Raw genomic sequence first — 20,017 nt, 5'->3', positions numbered from 1 at the left:
AATCTAGGAACAAAACAAATAAATTATCGTCATCTGTCCAACATAGGGGACCTCATAAATAAAGAATGTTATATTTACGACGACCTCTGTGGCTCAGTTGGTGAGCTGTTGGTAGCTCAAGCCGGGGGTCGCGGGTTCGAATCCCGCCGACGGAACAAAAATATTTCAAAGTTCCTGGGTCATGGATGTGTATTAAATATGTGTATCATATAATAACAATCTTAAATAAGTATACGTATAGTATAAAAGTATTAAATATATATCCGTTGTCTGGTATGGTACCTGTAACACAAGTCCTCTAAGTACTTACCACGGGACCAGACTGACGTGGTGTGAAGCGTCCATAGATATTATAAAAAAATATATTAAGATATTTATGTAGTTATTACTTACTACTGGGACTCCCACTTTTTTGTTTATCTGGTAATTCTGATGAAACTTCTATATTTTTTATTATTAGTTCATGTTTAATACATATTCCATGGCAATTATTTTAAATTACGAGTGTCCATGTAGCAAATGAGAAAAAAGTAGATAAATATTACAAAGTAAATTATTTTTATAATGATATTCAAATGTTTTCATAATAATATTTATATTTTTTAAATAGCAGTAACTAAAAATAAAAATTATGTTTCGCGATGCGAAAGATTGAGACAAACAAAACTTTTGGTAACGTTTTAATCCTTTTCACATCAGCGGGGCTAAAATGGTCGCTTTGAAGAATCATGATATGAATCATAATATGATTTATTTTTCTAAAATCGCAAAATGCAAGTCTGCTTGCAATTCATTTCTATATTTTTGTACTGATTTGACATTTTTCATTTTGACAGTTTTGACAATTCATTTGCTGAATTGATTGAGAGGAAATGCTAAATGTGACCATTTTAGCCCCGCCGCCGGTATCACAATGTTTTATAGTTTCAGTGCTTAACATTGCTTAACTTATATTATACATAATCAGTTTAACAAATGAACTGGATAATTTTTGACCATCTTATCGATTCGTATTTTGGATAGGAACGCGTTGATGTTCTTGACGATGGCGGTGGCGATCTGCTTGATGACGGGCGGCGCGAGATCGTCCATCAGCTGCTTCCAGTTCTCGTTGGCGAACTTGTGCGTTGTTTCGGCTATAAAAGGGTTTTTTTACTCATCGAATATTATTCGTTACTGTCGGAGTAGACAGAACTAAGGAGTACCTCGACTTCAAACAAACGGGCCCTGGAAATACGCGAGTTGGGCGCGTAATACTACATCAAACGTATTCATTTCGAGATCTCTTCTGAGTCGGCCTACTCGTCAGTTCTGTTTACTCTGTTACTATTGTAATGTATTAAATCAATAACTGCATTTTCGGTACTCGATCATTTATTTAAAACGATTAAAAACAGTCATACCCCCTTCCCAACTTCTCAACTCTACAACCAAGCGATACCGCGTTGTAGACTCCCTCTACAACGCGGTATCGCTTGGTTGTAGAGTTGAGAAGGATTATGTGGTGAATGCAAGACAACATTATAGTGTGCGGGATTTATTTAATGGCGATAAGTAGAGTTAATTTTCTATGTAACGTCAAATTTTCTGTGTTAAAAAATAATAACTTAGTTGGATTGCAATTTTAGACCCCCGGAGGGTCGTGACCCCCTGAATGAAAGACACTGTTCTATATTGTAAAGCGCATGTAATGTTGTATTTCCATGTCATCTCATGTTATGTAGGTACTTGTTTTGTTCTAGACGTATCTATACTAATACAATATTTGTTTGTTTGAACGCGCTAATCTCAGGAACTACTGGTCCGCTTTGAAAAAATCTTTCAGTCTTAGATAGCCCAATAATCGAGGAAGGCTATAAGCTATATTTTATCACACTAAGACTAATTGAAGCGAAGAAATAGAGAAAAATGTGGAAAAAACGGGGGAAATTATTTGAAAGGGCTTATCTCACGAACTACTGGAGCATTTTTTCTGTTATTTGGCACCTACATAAGTAGATCACGTGAAGGATCATAGGCCATTTTTTATAGACTTATTTGTCTGTAAAATATCTAATTTACGCGGGCGAAGCTGCGCGGAACGTCTAGTTATCAAATAACCACACTTTAGGTAAAAACCATAAAGTTAATATACCTAGCGGAATAGAGAAACAAAGGCCTCAGCAAGGGAGATGTCACTATCAGTAATACTGCGTGGTAAAAAGAGACGTGTGATACATGACAGCAGCACTCTTTTTTTGACGTCCAGTCGGCACGTGCCGCACGTTGACAATTTAATCCCTAGAAATCATATTCAATCATGCTTCTGTAAGTGTATACGTACACATATTTTTACTCACAGATGAAACCAATTTCGGTTTCGTTTGACAGCTCGAGATTGTTGCTCTATTCCGCTAGGTATATAAACTTTATGGTAAAAACTGACGAAATGACTTTTTAGAACTGCTTAGTATAGAAATACCGTTAGTAGAGATCAACATCCACCACTTACATAGCTCCTTGTTTCCATTGAAGAGGTTTTCGAATCGGAAGACAGTGGACCCAATGTCGTATGTGTATGAAGGCGAGCTCAGCTTCATGTGGTTGAACTTCTCGCTGTCCTTGTGTATCTTGATCTTGGACGTTATGTTGCATGACATTTTCTCTGTAAAAAAGTTAAGGAAATAGTTTTTTTGGGCTTGTCTGCTGCAGCTTGTTGGCCTTTGGTTTTTCTGTATTGTACTATCAGATAAGTAACGCCTCCGTGGTCCAGTGGTTCAGAGCTCGGCTCTTGACTCGGAGGTCGTGGGTTCGATTCCCGCGTTGGAAACATGTTATTTCCTAGTTTGGTTAGGATAATGCAGGCTGATCACCTGATTGTCTGACAAGTAAGATGATCCATGCATCGGATGGGCATGTAAAAAGTCGGTCCTGCACCAGATCTCTCGCCAGTCATGTCGGTTTTCCGTCCCACTAAGTTATGAGAGTAAAGGAATAGAGAGTGCTCTTGTGTACTGTGCACACACTTGGGCACTATAAAATTACTCCTGCGTAGCTGGCCTGGTTTCAATGAAACCGGCCACCGTCACCGAAACCGGTGTGGGAGCTATTATTATTATTATTATCAGATAAGTTGATTCCTAGGCAGATGGAGGACATCCCATCCGACCGATCACAGCTAACATTGAATTGACATAAGCCGACCAAATGACGTGGGTCTGTCAATTGCTTAGGAATCAATTTCCACGATGGTACATGTCACGCGAGTCATAAGTAAAAATGACAAAATTTTCAAGATATTTGTAAATTGGTAAAACACCTTTTTTTAAAACGATTTTCTTACATTCAAAAGGTCAAAACCTATACCTAAAGGTTATCTATACTTAATATTATATTTGGGAAGAGTTTGTTTGTTTAAACGCGCTAATTTCAGGAAATACTGGTCTGATTTGAAAAATTCTTTGACTGTTGGATAGCCCATTTATCGAGGAAGACTATAGGCTATATTTTATCACGCTAAGTATAATAGGAGCGAAGAAATAGAGGAAAATGTGGAAAAAACGGGGGGAAATTATTTAAAAGGGCTTATTTGAACGCGCTAATCTCAGGAACTACTGGTCCGATTTGAAAAATTCTTTCAGTGTTAGATAGCCCATTGATTGAAGAAGGTTATATTTTATCACGCTAAGACTAATAGGAGTGAAGAAATACAGGAAAATGTGGAAAAAAACGGGGGAAATTATATGAAAGGATATATTTGAACGCACTAATCTCAAGAACTACTTATCCGGTTTGAAAAATTCTTTCAATGTTAGATTGCCCATTCATCGAGGTAGGCTATAGGTTATATTTTATCACGCTAAGATTAATAGGTACTAAGAAATAGAGAAAAATGTGGAAAAAACGTGGGAAATTATATGGAAGGGCTTATTTGAACGTGCCAATCTACTGGTCCGATTTAAAAAATTCTTTGAGTGTTAGTTAGCCCATTTATCGAGGAAGGCTATAGGCTATATTTTATCACGCTAAGACTAACAAGAGCGAAGAAATAGATGAAAATTTTTGTACTTACGGACATCAATGGTAGAGGCGCCTTTGCCTTGGATCGGAAGGATCAGAATTTTCCCGTCGGCGACGTAGTCGGCTGCCACGTGGAAGTCAGACACGAAATTCAATACAAAGTCGGCTTCGATGTCTTTGGCGTCCAACCTGGAATTTTTTAAATCCAAGTGGTATTTAAATGAAACAATAATAATAAATTATACAATGTTTAAATATATAATAATGATTTTCTGACGTTATTCTGGTGTTATTGAATGTGGGAATTATTTTTCTGCATATTTTTATGGAGTAAATAAAATCCCAGCAAAAACCATTTTATGTTAAATTTTGGTAAAATCATTCCGAGAGTCGAGACTGATATGACTGGCACTGTCAAAACAGATCAGTATTAATGGTGCCTTATGTAAGCTCATGTTCTGACTTTACACACCATAACAGAGCCTTTTGGCCGGCAACGCACCCTCTTCTGATGTTGCGAGTGTCCATGGGCGACGGTAGTTGCTTACTATCAGGTGACCCGTTTGGTCGTTTGCCCCCTTATTTAATAAAAAAAAAACAGAACCTCAAAATCATTTAGCGATTAGGTCAAGCCACTGCAGATCTACGAATCTCTTGACTCGTCTTCGTGCACTCTTATGTCACGTATGGAAGATAAAAAGTTAAAACTCACTGGAATTCTTTCAGGGTCAATTTGCTGAGTCCGGACAGTTTAGGATTGGAAAGTGTAATTTTGAGGTTAGGCTCGTTGATGACGATGTCGTTTAGGGCGAAGGGATCGAGGGAATTGACCTCGAGCTCGGGCAGGCCCTTCGCGAACTGAGGAAGAGCCTTTAATATCTCCTCTCGGATACACCCTCGGAGGTTCGGGTCCTTGAAGTCGCATGGTGTGATGTAAGAAGCTAGAATAAAAGTATTTCAATAAGTGAGGCCCCCGCTACTTACTTTTTATAAATTATTATTTATTACTAATAATTAATTTATTACAAATAATTTGGGTCGTCTCGTCTATGAGCTTTTCGCCCATATCCTTTGTTTGTCCCTTTTTATACTATAGTTTGTACCAAGTTTACAATTCCTATTTATCTACTTTAAGTCCATCAGGCCTTAAGACTCTTTAAATCTTATTATACCTATATTATTATACTTACATACCCTCGCTAGTCTCGGTTAAACTTATTCTGGGTTACTTAGTCTGTTAATCTTTCGGAACTTTATAAAAGAAAAGGCGTGAGATTTCAACGCAGGGACGGTTTACTTTAACTAGTATCGGGACAAGTGGATCATAGAGATTTTATTTTATGTCCAGCTCCAAAGTTAGTACTTAACCTACGTTATAAAGACAGACTACCAAATAAGTAGTTATTAAATCAGCTGTTATACTTAAAGTCATTGAATAATATACTGTGAAGTCCAAACAACTCTAAATTCAAAAGATTTACCAGCAACTTAGTGTAGTATTCCAGTCTATGGATATCTTTATTACGCTGTGATAGTATTATGTAAGATACTAGCTGTTGCCCGCGACTTCGTCCGCGTCAGCAAAATGTGATAAAAAAAGAAAATGAAAAAGAGATAAATTTTCCCCTTACCCAAATAGTAAAAATGGGATCTTGTTATGTAGTTAGTTGAGCTGATCATTTTTCGTGAACCTAAAGTTGTAGATAAAAACGCCAATACTGTATATAATAGAAAATCTTAAGGTTAACGAATAAGAGTAAAATAATTATTTATAACCCAGGATTAGCACAGTTATAGGCCTCAGTTACATTTAGGTGGATTATCTTGTGATTATCTTCCTTTATATTTTGTACATGCTTCGCCGAGTGTTCGTTCGAGACATGTCTGGAAGTGTTTGAATTTTTCATAAAAAATGTTTTTAAATTTTTTCATTGTCTTAAGCTATATTATTTATAATTAAATTAATAATATCACCACAAGAAAGTTAATTTCATTTGAGTAACTTTAAAAAACAAGTAAACAAGAATTAAGTATTTAGGATGACTTGTTTATAATGAACATAAAAATTCTACAGAGATTCGTATTCGCTTGGAGAAGGAAATAAAAACATCTCTAATTATTTTTTTATAAATAAACTAGTTGTCCCAGCAAACGTTTCTTTGCCATATAAATTATTTCGCCCTTATTATTTTATTGAAGTGACTAAATAAGTATTTCACCATGGCAACGTCTATCGCTATCCCGTCGCACAAACAATGGTCGCCGTCAGTCTCGAGTTGTAATAATTTACTATTATTTATTCAACATATGCACTTATCAATATAAAAAGTACCCAGTAGCCGATTCTCAGACCCAGTGAATAAAATTTGGTTAAAATCAGTAAAGCCGTTTCGGAGGAGTACGCGGCGGTAACATTGTGACACGAGAATTTTATATATACCTTAGATCTAAACAATTAATATAATGATCATATTCATCAGGTTGTGAATTCTAATTCGAAAATAAAAAATAAAGTTAATCTTCCAGCGCTGCTACTTTCACAGTGAATTCTATACAGGGGGCTCAGGCCCTAAAATATTGTCAATTAGTTTTCTTACACCCTGTAGTAACATGAACTTTGGCGTTAACGAAGTTACGGGCCTTATCTAGCAAAATAAGGTTGGGTTGCACCAGAGGCGTGGTTAAAGTTAAAGTTATGGTTATAGTTAAGGCTAATTTAACTTTAACTTTGACCACAGAATTTGACAGAAGACGTTGCTGATCCGACAAGGCTTTATAAGAACGTGGGCGGGGGCGCTGCTGCATAGCTAGCACAAGCACGTAGACAAACGAAGAATTTTGACAGTTTTACCGGAAAAACATTGGAGTAAAAGTTTCTTTCGTATCTCGATATCTTTCGCTTTTGAAAATCTATATGTCAAGCATGACGATCCGCTTTTGACATTTAGTTTCTTGATTCTGTTTTTATTTTTATTATGGCACTTGGCTATAAAACCATGGTCAGTGTCGAGTAAATGGCGGCAAATTCAAAAAATCGATATATAGCAACCCTGTCTATAGCCGGAATTATATGTAGTTTTGATCTACAAACTACGAATAATAAAGTTCCTTAGTTTTTATTATTCGTATTTCAAAACTATAATTCCGACTATAGACAGGGTTGCTACACGTCGATTTTTTTAATTTGCCGCTATTTACACGACACTGGCCATAGTTTTATAGCCGAGGTGCCATAATAAAAGAAAAAGAACCAAGAAACTAAATGTCAAAAAAAATAATTGCCGTTGCTATAATGGTTGCTATGGAAAGAGTTTCTTGTCTTTGTCCACTGAAACTCAAGTCGATGGGTGGTGCCATGCTCGGGAAAAAGATATGTAGACATGGGAAAGAAACTGCCATTACTTTCTTCCGAAGAATCGACTGGGAAACCCCGTGCTAGCTATGCTGGTAAAGGAGAACTGTCAAAAATATTTTGCGTTTTTGTATGATGACAGCGTTAGTTCCTTTTTTCGCCACGTGCATTTAAAGCCTTGTCGAGCTCTATGGTTATGGTTAAATATGGCGTCTTGATGGCGTCTATTTTTAACTTTAACCAAAGATTTGACATTTTGCATTGTAGTTATAGTTAAAGTTATAGTTAAAGATAGTTGGTGCAACCCAACCTAAGTATGTTACATGCTTAAGTTATTGTCTCCATTTTATCACTATGAGGTAGTAAGCAGTGACTGTAACTGCTAGACAAACTGTACCATGGTGGACTTAACATTATAATTTATAATGAGTGACGTTACAACTCTACATATTAAGTTATATGAGAAAGAACTGCGACCACGGGAAAAGCCTTGAAATTGTCTGTATAAGGCATTATAATAATACTTCTGTTGTTATACAGGATGTAATAAAACAAGGTGTGATACACGCCCCAAAGTATTACGAGTAACTTTACGAGTGTGTATGAGTCCCCTGTATACCTATAGCTGACAGTGAAAGTAGCAGCGCCGAAAGAGTATTTTTTAAATTTTGTATGAGCAGCAAATTTGACGCTGGGTTGCTTGCCCAACAAATTCGCAGTCAAATCTATACAAAGGGACCAGAAAGTATTATCACTTAGTTTTGTTACATTCTGTATGTATCAAGTGAGACTTTTAAACGATTTACAAAATGGATAATATGAAGACAGTAAGGTAAAATAAATCTGAAAGCGTTTTTTGGTTATCTTGTCACTTGTTAGTGCAAAAATTATTTGGTCCTTCGCTTCGGTACTCTACCAAATAGCGTGAAAAAATTGGGGGAATGGAATATGTCCCACGGGATAAGTCTCCGTTTCATACGTCACAAAAATAAGAAAAAACGTATCCAAAGATTTTCACTTAACAGTTAACACAAAATTATATGAACGGTCGCCGAAACTCGAGCATATTTGGACTATAAGGAATTAAGTTTTTTAACGAATTAATTTAATTTATGAATTTGGTTATGAATATAATTTCTACGAATATAGCACGATACAGCAGTGTTGGTTCAAACATTCTGATACCGAGAAACTCATCAATCATCATCATTTACCACTCGTAAGACAAGTAAGACCTGACATCTAAAGAGGTACATATCAAGGTAGGGTTGTAACTCGTAATAAAAAGTGTTTTTGAATGTATCTACCGGTTTTTCGTATAACTATGGGCGAGGCCAAACGAGCGTAATTTGTGAGTTGTGAGTCGCAGAATTTCGGCTGGCAGAATTCTGCTGCATTCAGTTTAATACAAAAGTCCTGTTTGATTCACACGAGCGTAATTTTGTCAGTCATGATTTGTATGAAAAGAAATTTACGCGGCAGAAATTCTGCGACTCACAAGTCACACTCACAAATTACGCTCGTTTGGCTTCACCCAACGAAAAACCGGTAGATACATTCAAAAACACTTTTTATTACGAGTTACGACCCTACCTTGATAGGTACCTCTTTAGATGTCAGGTAAACCGAATACGATTCGAAATATTTTCTTTTGGATAAATATAAGAACCTTCATTATAGATTCGTCCTAATTCGATCCAAAAAAATAAACGTTACGTTACGGTTACGCCAAGCGTGCCGGTTGTAGAAAAACAGTATAATAAGAATTAATATGTACATTTTTAAATGTCAAGCCAGTCAAGCATACTAACACAATTTAAATACTTTAAAGTTTACTTACGAAGGTTCGCATCATGGGCGCTTATATAAGCAATACTTAACGCAAACACAAACAATAAATACTTCATATTGACTAAATGAAATAACTTTGGTAAAGGACCACGACTCGTCAGCGACTGCGAAGCCCCGGCCGCCTGCTTTATATTTATTTCACGTTTTGGGCGATTCCGCTAGAGACGACCCTCAACACGAATTTTTAAAGTATAGCATTTGTTACATTTTTTTATTGTGTTATAAATAAAAAGATGTATATTTACTAGCAAAACACCTTTTATGAGTAAAAATTGTAATTTGAATGATTTAGAGCATTTTGAAGGGATATCATCTAACGGCGCGAGAAAAACTGCTTATGCCACACATGATCATTTTTACTCTAAATCACTATCTCAAAGTTGAATTGCATTACATAATATTGACTGTATAATATAAGTTTCTATTTCGGTGCAAAAAAAAACAATTTTGAAATAGTTTTCAAACATTATTAAAGGAAAATTGCCATGGTTGCACCCGCGATAAAAAAGGTACAAAAGTTTAGTTTTCTCGCTAAAATAAGTTGTTAATAATTTAAAACTTCGTGAAAGTAAGGAGAAATGCGAGGGAAATTAGAATTAATCATTGGAACAAACTATTTTATTATTTTTAATAAAAAAAACAGAACCTTTAAAGTGGTTGCGCCCGCGATCGAAGCAGTACAATTGGAAATGCAACAAATTATTTTTTGAGTATTCTAGTGATTTTCGTCTTATTTCATATTATTGAGGTAAACAATAAGGTTAGATTATATTTGTTATTATTACTTTACATGTAATTACAAGATTTATAAAAATTTGAATGGAGTCACATCGTGTTTTATATTTTTCGAAATATTTCATGTATTACTTAACAGATGTTTCAAAATGATGATTTATATTCTTTTATTTTTAAATATTTTAGAAGAAATGCTACAAATGACAGGAAAAATCTTAAATATTTAATATTTTTCTTTGAAAAAAAATATTTTTACTTATAATTCACCCATATTCTTTTAAATTATAAATATTAATTTTGAATTAAAGGTGTGCTGTAGTTCGGTTTTATAACAATACATCGAAAAAGGTTTGCTTAAGTTACATTATTTAATTGTTTTTAGTGATTTAGATGATTTCTTTTCTCAGATCGATAAATTACTGATAATTAAAAAATAATAAAATTTTAAATAGTATTATTACAATTTACTAATAATATTATGTATTGCATATCAAAAATGTAGAAATAAGTCGCAGACTTATGAATAAATTCAATTTCCTTAGACTCGCTGCACCCGCGATATTCTGATGTTGCACCCACGATCGTGAAAATTGTTAATAATTCCTAGTACTAATTACTTAAATTAATTGTATCTAGTTAAATCATTTCTTTGTCGTATACACTTTTGAAATATAGGTTAATAAATTACTAAAAGTTCCACAATTAGCAGTATTCTCAAATGAACTCGTCCGAGTTCTTAATAGAGGACCAATTTGGTTGCACCCGCGATAGTACTTCAAACATGTTTTGTGGCTTTTCTTAGATTTAATTTTAGTTTTCATTTACAATTTATGATTGAACTAGTTAAAATGTATCCCTTCAAAAGATAATTTATTAATAAATGTGTTTTATTTTGTCAGTAGGACGCTTTAAGTGCGTCAAAATGTTGCACCCGCGATAATGGAATCGCCCCTTTCGTCTCTATCAATGACACGATGAATCACGGAAAATGTTTAAAACTTTTCGGACAATAACTTTTTTTTGTTACATGTTTCTGTTTTTTTTTTGTTTTTATTTTAAAAGGATAATAATATAATAATTCATATTAGTTAATTGATGACCGAATGAAACTTTGTTGTCTCAGACCTCAGTGTTAGTGGCTGTTTAGCCACCGAGACTAAAGTACATAATATATTTTGTATTTTGTACTCTGTATCGTGTTCTTTACTTTTGAATTATTAAGCCAGTGTAGAAACGTATAAAAGCTCATTTCAAAAACAAGGCTAACTAGAACTAGGGTTTTATTTGTTTTATCAAATACAATCTAAGCGTTTAACAAAAATCTAATCGTTAAGAGGATACACCAGGGGCTAGAGAAATGAAAAAAAAAGTACGTGTAATATCTATAGCTGTCTCCCTTACCCAAGCCTATACCGCAGAACGCGATAGAGACAACTGCAGAAAATCCAGAAAATCAACGATTCGTTGTCCCCTGATTCCTTCTCCAAAACTTAACCGATTTAAGTACTTTTTTCATCAAAGATTAAAAAAAGGCTTGAGCTGTGTTCCTATGTTTTGCTTTTTTATGTATAATCTAGCCAAATCTGTTTTCTGGACGTTTGAACACAGCGGAAAATCTGGCCATTTTTTGGGTTTTTGAACGTTCATATCTTATTTAATAATTAAATTATGAAAAAAAAGAAAACATAGGTGACTTTGTATTAGTGGCCGTAGATATTCAGGAAAAAAATTATAACTCTACTAGCATTATCCAGGGAGGAAACAGGGGACAACGTTTGTATGGAAAAAAGGGCGGTGTGGACTCCTCTTAACCCATCTAGGGCTAACGATTAACGGAAAGCACGCATATTAGTTAGGAGTTGAAGGCGGTATACCAGCCAACATCGTGTGTATTCTTTGTCAAGAATTTTAGCAATTTTGGGGGCTGGCGTAGATAAATCGTTGAATTTTAGGACGGTTCTAAAAAAGCCACTATTTAAATCATAACAATTATTTAATACTTTTTGGTAAGTTGGAAGCCGGTTTACATTTTTTTGTTTAAAAATAATATTTTTTCTCTTTTTATTTATATTATTACGTAACCATAACCGTCAACTACTTCAAAAAATTGCACATTAGTTGGGGAGGGGAAGAGGGGATTTCGGGAGTAGCTCGAGCGTGTCAGGTTAAGCTTGTATAGGCTTCCGACATGTGTCTAGTTATCATGGTATACAAATCAGATTTCTCACGTGGTGGCCGGTGGGTAAAGAATTTTTTTTTTAATATTGAAATGTCGTCGGATCTGTCAGATTAAGATGTTTAGTATACCCCAATTCCATATAAATCACTGATGATTCAAAGGTTAGGTAAGCCCGTAGGGACATTTTAAAATATAAAAAAAATAAAGTTTCTTATTTTCTTAACTAAGCTTCGCAGATATTTTATTTTGCTCTAAACTAAATGATTTAGTCCTTGTTGTCTAAAATATATTTATAATTTACCTAAATAAGCAATTTTCTGAATATATTTTCTTTTTCAAAACTTTAAAATGGCTGCAGTTTCTGGACCCACCGCTAAAATAATAAAAAACCTACTCCTAATGAAATAACGAAACCTATGAGGTCTCAATGACGCTCAAGTGACTACAAAAATAGCACCCTCCCCTTCTCTACTATTATGTGGATCTTTTAAACGAGATCTTTTAAACGAACTCTTCTACAGCTTTATAATACTACGTCTTACATTCAACAAACACAGCGTTTGCTTGTTATTGTGCTTCCTAAAAGTGAGGTAGTGGTATAATATGCTGACAGTTCTTTAACAAATGCTGACATTCCAGTGTGTATCTTCAAAGTGTCAAGAGTTCTAAGTGACTTCGGGTTCAGGAAACACCTCAAATAAACTTTTTAAAACTCGAATAGTGGTATATGTTTACAATAATAATTATTTAGGCAATGCCGCGAAATCCTCAAAATATGCTTTTCTCTAAAGACTCAGGAGTTTTATATCCAGGAGCACCTTCGCATGAAGAGTCATGAATTCAAGAAATGCTTGGAAAGGACCTTAAACATCATCATTGTCACTACATCTTTCCTAATAAATTTCTAGGAATTCCTTTGATAAGTCATGGATTCCATAGTGATTATTTCAACTTTGTTGGCTATAGCACCTAGTTCAAATTATATCCTTTAAAACATGTCAAAAGAAGTTTCAAAGTCGGTTAACAAACGCCACAATAGTGATCAAAGACATCCGTCTCGACGAAAAGACTACGAGAATTACCAATTATAGAGTCAAAGCGTGATGATGTACGGTGTAATAAAGGTGGTGATGATGATGATTAATGTAATTTACATAGTGGCATGTGCTTGCAGTTCTTTAAACAACGCTGAAATCCCAAAACATGTATCTATAAGGAATTCAGAGTTCTATCGGTTCCTTCGGAACCAGGGTAGACTTTTGTGTGAAATCTCATTTCTTGGTAGCATTTGCTTGAAATACGTCATAAAAAGTCAAGATCAACATATTATGTTTCCATATAAATTTTAGAAGAGTTCCGTCGATTTCTCTTGGATCCCATCATTATGTCATCATTTTTGTAAGCATGGTACCAAATTAGAGTTATGCCCTATACAACATAAAAATAATCTTGGGTATAGGGCCACAAACGGCTGAGTAATCGTAGAACATACAAAAAAATACATACAGACGAATATAGAACCTCCTCGTTTTTGGAAGTCGGTTAAAAAACAAATCGTTAACCCATCTAGGGCTAACGATTAATGGAAATCACGCATATTAGTTAGCAGTTGGATAAATCGAAAAACTTTTAAATAACAAGGGTTGTTAATTTTTTACTTAGGGTCGATCCACAACGGATGCCGGTATAGGTCTTCTTTGTAGTATATTTCAAGCTTGGGAGGAGTCGCAGGACGCTCTAGGTGTCTTTTGCGACCTCTCCAAAGCCTTCGATTGTGTGGATCATGCTACATTGATCAGGAAATTGCGCCACTATGGCATAAAGGACTCAGCTCTTAGCCTCTTGACTTCTTACCTTATAAACAGGACTCAAAGGGTTGAAGTAAACGGTAACAAGTCCAATGGAACCAAAATAGAATTAGGTGTCCCACAGGGATCTATTTTAGGCCCATTTCTTTTTCTCGTCTATATAAATGACTTACCTTACCTTGTTAAGGAAAATGATAATGAGATAGTACTTTTTGCTGATGACACTTCACTTATTTTTAAAGTGAAGCGACAACAGTCAAATTACGACGAGGTAAACAGTGCTCTCTCAAAAATAGTACATTGGTTTAATGCTAATAACTTACTTTTAAATTCCAGTAAAACTAAATGTGTAAAGTTCACTTTGCCCAATGTTAGGCAAGTCCAAACCAATGTACTATTGAATGATGAGAAGATGAATTTGGTAGACACCACTGTATTCTTAGGTATAACACTTGATAGTAAATTACAGTGGGGTCCTCATATTGTTAATCTTGCAGGTAGGCTCAGTTCTGCGGCATATGCAGTCAGAAAAATCAGAGAAATTTCTGATGAAGACACGGCACGATTAGTATATTTTAGTTATTTTCATAGTAGAATGGCATATGGAATCCTTTTATGGGGAAACGCTGCCGACATTAATACAATATTTGTGCTGCAGAAGCGAGCCATACGCTCTATTTATAAAATGTCTTCTTTTGAATCTCTGAGAGATAAATTTAAAGAAATTGGTATTCTAACTGTTGCTTCTCAATACATTTTGGATAATGTAATATATGTTAGAAAAAATATAAGTAAATTTAAAGCTAAAAGTGACATTCATTGTAGGAACACCAGAAATAAGCACAAGCTGGATTTGCCGATGATCAGACTTAGTAAAGTTAGTAAATCATTTAAAGGTCAATGTATACGCCTGTACAATAAAATCCCAGAAAACGTTCAAAATTTTTCGATTAATAAATTTAAAAAAGTAGTCAAAGAACGTTTGTGTGCCAAAGCCTATTACAAGGTCAATGATTTCATAAACGATGGCACATCTTGGGAGTAGGATGGCTCCTTGCAAGGCTACTTCTACATTATTATATTATGACTTACAATTATGTATGGATGTTGACATTGTATAATTTTAAGTTAGAATTGTAAATTTTATTTTAAAAAAGAATAATTTTTTTCTCACTTTTTTGGTAAAAAGTGGGACCCCGTGCGAGTTTCTTACGCCGGTTCTTCTCGCCGGGATAGTTCCCGAACCGGTGGTAGGCACCATTAGCATCAACGTTCTGAAAGTATTTGTTACAAATCTATTCGGAAATAAAACAATTTTTATTTTTATTTTATTTTATTATATCTGCATAGTATTTAAATAATATAAATATTGATCAATGCTATATAAAGAATTAAATAATAACTAAAAACAACACAAAAAAGCCCTTAAAATTATTTATCGTTTAAATTCGACGAAACAAGAATTAAGTGCTGTTAGCTACTTGTTTCTCAACAAAAAATAATAATAATTACATATCATATTAAATATTATATTATTATAAGTTACACAATATTACAAAACCTATACGTGGGAGAGCCATGCTTCGGCACGAATGGGCCGGCTCGACCGGAGAAATACCACGTTCTCACAGAAAACCGGCGTGAAACAGCGCTTGCGCTGTGTTTCGCCGAGTGAGTGAGTTACCGGAGGCCCAATCCCCTACCCTATTCCCTACCCTCCCCTATTCCTTTCCCATCCCTACCCTTCCCTATTCCCTCTTAAAAGGCCGGCAACGCACATGCAGCTCTTCTGATGCTGCGAGTGTCCATGGGCGACGGAAGTTGCTTTCCATCAGGTGACCCGTTTGCTCGTTTGCCCCCTTATCTCATAAAAAAAAAACCAGAACGCTCTTTTAGTTGAAGTGACGAAGAAAACTTGTGAACAAGAGCATTAAACTCTTAAGTACGTGTTCGTGTTCGTTTGTTGTTTAGTACAAAATGTTAGGGTTTAAAAAAAGTGTATTATATTATGTTAATGTTTTATTTAAGTATTCCTAACAGAACAATGGGGGCCGGTTTTTCAAGTGTCGTTTGGAGTAGGTAGTTGAGTCTTTTGTCCCATAAATGTTCGTCCCAGTGGGATAAATGGCTAGAAGTGAGGTTTTATTTATTTTTCATCCAGTGTTTTGTCTCATGTAATTAGTTTTATGATTTTCAAGTAAAAACTAGTAGTGTTAGCATAAAAGTGGTGGTTTTGTAAAAAAAAGTCTATAATATACTTAGTAACTTTATTAAAGTCTTTAATAACGTTACTGTTGTTTTATAAAGTTTTGTATTTGTTGCCCGCGATTTCGCCCGCATCAGCACATAAAATTATTTAAATTCATTAATGTGAATAATTTTCTCCATTTTTAAGTTCCGTACCCAAAGGGTAAAAACGGGACCCTATTACTAAGACTTCGTTGTCTATCCGTCTGCTCGTCTGTCCGTCTGTCCGTCTGTCCGTCTGTCCGTCCGTCTGTCTGTCTGTCTCCAGGCTGTAACTCAAGAACCGCTAGAGCTAGACTTCTGAAATTTTCACAGATTGTGTAGGTATATCTGTTGCCGCTATAACAACAAATACTAAAAATAAAATAAAGTTAATATTTAAGGGGGGCTCCCATTTGTATGGGAAACGTGATTTTTCGGCCTTTTTTGCTCGTAATCAATAATGGTAATAGCTAGCACTTGAAATTTTCACAAAATGCTTAATTATAATTATGTTTTAATAATTAATAATAAAATTAAAATAAAGTAAATATTTAAGGGAACACAATTATAATATAACAACAGAACACAATTATAATAAATTAACCCATACAAAAAACACAATTTTTTGTCTACTTTCGCAAGAAGGCTTCCGTATCAGTATAGAGCTGGTACGGAACCCTTCGTGCGCGAGACCTTGGTCGTTCGCTCGCTCTTGGCCGATTATTATTTCTATATTGACAACTGATTCGTCGCTCTTAAAATTTTGTTGCTGTCTTCTTTGAAGTTACTGAACTTATTGTTTGGTATTGCGAAAGCAAGTTTAACATAATTATTATATGGTAAGGTGGGGTAAGACAACCACGCGGGGAAGACTATCACAGTGGTATAACAAACGTGGTAGAGCCATGCTTCGGCACGAATGGGCCGGCTTGACCGGAGAAATACCACGTTCTCACAGAAAACCGGCGTGAAACAGCGCTTGCGCTGTGTTTCGCCGAGTGAGTGAGTTTACCGGAGGCCCAATCCCCTACCCTATTCCCTTCCCTACCCTCCCCTATTCTCTTACCTTCCCTTCCCATCCCTACCCTCCCCTATTACCCTATTCCCTCTTAAAAGGCCGGCAACGCACCTGCAGCTCTTCTGATGCTGCGAGTGTCAATGGGCGACGGAAGTTGCTTTCCATCAGGTGACCCGTTTGCTCGTTTGCCCCCTAATTTCATAAAAAAAAAGTGAACAGTGTAGTAACTCGTTATACACTCTCGTTATAAATAATAATTTCAAGTTGGTTTTATCTTTTTTAGTTTTTACCGACTTCCGAAAAGGAGGAGGTCATACGTTCGGCTGTATGTATTTTTTTTGTATGTTCAACGATAACTCAGCCGTTTGTGATCCGAAGTCGGTACCAGTCCCAAAAGCTGCAGATATTCTGACATTGACTGAACTCACGATAAAATTTGCTGGTACCGACTTCAAAATAATGAAGACTGTAGTAATGTACAGAAATAGTTGAGATTTAGACGAATTCTGAAAAAGGCACTATTATAGAGTACTATTTAATACTTTTTAGTTCATATTATTATTGTTTTTACCTTGGAAGTCGGTTTTAATTTTTTGTTAAAAATAATAATAGAAAGAAAAAACCGACTTCAAATTATTATTGTACGTAATTAAGAATTAAAATTCCCTATCTCAAAAACTACTGAACCGATTTTTATGAAAATCAAAAAAATCAAATCAAAAATATTTTTATTCGGAGTAATTTTTTTACAATAACTTTACCGAACGTCCATACTACGGTGCCTACCACCGGTTCGGGAACTAACCCGGCGAGAAGAACCGGCGTAAGAAACTCGCACGGGGCCATCTTTTACTAAAAAGATGGAAAATTACAATTTAAAACATATAACAGTACAACACGGTCACATTCATGTACATTACTTTATTACTACTTTACATTATATTAACCTGACGCACCACTGGAATGTACTAGGGAAACTTGCAGTATTCCCTAAGTTGAACAATACAACAAAAAAAGAATAACTTAAATCGGACTTGTAGTTCCGGAGATATGCGTACACAAACATAAAAACATACATACATATAACATACGCTTTTGAAAGGCACATTTGTTCAAAAGCTGCTATAGATTAACATATTATACAAAAACTGGACAGTTCTGGAAATATAACATACATACGCGTCGAATTGATAACCTCCTTTTTTTGAAGTCGGTTAAAAATGGAACTATAATCGCCGGATGAAAACAAAATCTTTTCTAGCCATACGTCCCACTGGGACGAACATATTTTAGGAGACGAATGACTCAACTATTAGTCGTGAGGTCTACGTGGTAATAATAAAGCTAGTTTTGCCCGCGCATGAATGTCCGATGGAACTGAACTGCTACACTTTTTGGGCACAAACATAGTCTACTTTTGTTGTTCCAGAGTCTAATCGTATTGCATTGATATAATGCATCCGTGTTTACTATACGATTCAAGCAGTACATCTGCGTTAGCACAGTAACAAGCAGTAACAAACATCTGCATTAGCACAGTAACAAGCAGTAACAAACATCTGCATTAGCACAGTAACAAGCAGTAACAAACATCTGCATTAGCACAGTAACAAGCAGTAATAAACATCTGCATTAGCACAGTAACAAGCAGTAACAAACATCTGCATTAGCACAGTAACAAGCAGTAACAAACATCTGCATTAGCATAGTAACAAGCAGTAACAAACACTATACACTAGCACAATAGGTATAACAAGTACATTCAAACTTTCGAAGTTATAATATTAGTAGAGACTAGTGATTAAGGATATTCGACATAATGATTTTATTCGCAAGATACAATGTTTTGCTGTGCCACAATTTTAATTTTCATCAAATTTGAGATCACATCATAACCAGCTATTTTTTTTCGTAGAAGAACTCGTTTTGTCCTATTTGGAAATACAATGTCTTCATGTTAAATTAAGCATAATTTAACATTCAAGAATTTTGACTGTGTTAAAGTGAACGTATTTATTTTAATCTCGACTTCCTGCTTGCTTAATCGGATTTAACTGCTTCCTACTTCCGATCGGCTCCTGTAGCCCTAGCACGGTAACCAGTGGAAATGCGAAAGTATAGACAAACTGTGGAGATATGGTGGAGATAAACTTAAGGTGTCGTTCCAAACTTTTTTCGTTCCGAAAAATTCAATTAAAATGCCACTTTATGACTATAGTCACAAACTGTGGAGATAAACTTAAGGTGCCGTTCCGATCTTTTTTCGTTCCGAAAAATTCAGTTCAAATGCCTCTTTATGACAGAACATAGTCCTAAAAATTCAAATAACATCTTACTTTACGACATATACTATAGTCTGTCATAAGGTGGCATTTTAATTGAATTTTTGTCGGTCGCGATTAGCCGCGGTAAAGATCGGACCGGCACCTTAAGTTTATGTTCACAGTTTGTCTATACTTTCGCATTTCTACTTTTCCCCGTGCTAGCACTACTGGACACCAATTCTCGTACGTCAAATCTCGGTTCACATCAGATGATTAGCATCAAATCTTGCGCGTGAGAATATGACAATCGTCAAATAGCGACCGAATCAAAACTCTAGCTTGAAGCCTACTAACTCCAGTATAGGCCTCTAGACCCTGAGTAATGTTTGTTCGGATCCTAAAACAAAACTCGTGTCCGTTCCTAGGTCACGGACACTTGGCACAGATGCTTACAAGACTTTATTTGCATTTGGAATTGATAAGAATAGTTATAAGCACTGCCAGTTCTGCTTTGTAAATAAGTCTGTATTTTATTTTAAAAAGCAGATTGTTTTTTTGATGTTATAAATTTATTAATTGCAT

At 35.3% G+C, this 20,017-nt stretch overlaps 1 protein-coding gene across 1 annotated transcript; it reads right to left on the bottom strand.

Moving 5' to 3' along the window:
- Positions 1–859: 859 nt before the first annotated feature.
- LOC121728873 (circadian clock-controlled protein daywake-like) lies at positions 860–9,297 on the bottom strand. The gene is made up of 5 exons (XM_042117198.1): positions 9,192–9,297; positions 4,712–4,940; positions 4,052–4,188; positions 2,492–2,644; positions 860–1,136 (listed from the first exon to the last, which is right to left on the bottom strand). The coding sequence occupies exons 1-5, from the start codon at positions 9,256–9,258 to the stop codon at positions 964–966; spliced, it is 759 nt and encodes a 252-aa protein (XP_041973132.1). The 5' UTR covers positions 9,259–9,297; the 3' UTR covers positions 860–963.
- Positions 9,298–20,017: the final 10,720 nt, after the last annotated feature.

Source organism: Aricia agestis, chromosome 7 (assembly GCF_905147365.1).
Source record: "Aricia agestis chromosome 7, ilAriAges1.1, whole genome shotgun sequence".
Lineage (NCBI taxonomy): Eukaryota > Metazoa > Arthropoda > Insecta > Lepidoptera > Lycaenidae > Aricia > Aricia agestis.
The sequence above is the reverse complement of the archived record's forward strand: the minus strand, read 5'-3'. Positions and strand labels throughout refer to the sequence as shown.

What these genes read in the sequence shown, in the direction of transcription:
- LOC121728873 (XM_042117198.1), bottom strand. Translation starts at nt 9,258, where the DNA reads ATGAAGTATTTATTGTTTGTGTTTGCGTTAAGTATTGCTTATATAAGC. An exon ending in TTGACCCTGAAAGAATTCCA is followed by an intron (nt 4,189 to 4,711) that starts GTGAGTTTTAAC and finishes AAAAAATTCCAG; the next exon opens with GTTGGACGCCAAAGACATCG. An exon ending in CGCCTCTACCATTGATGTCC is followed by an intron (nt 2,645 to 4,051) that starts GTAAGTACAAAA and finishes ACTTTTTTACAG; the next exon opens with AGAAAATGTCATGCAACATA.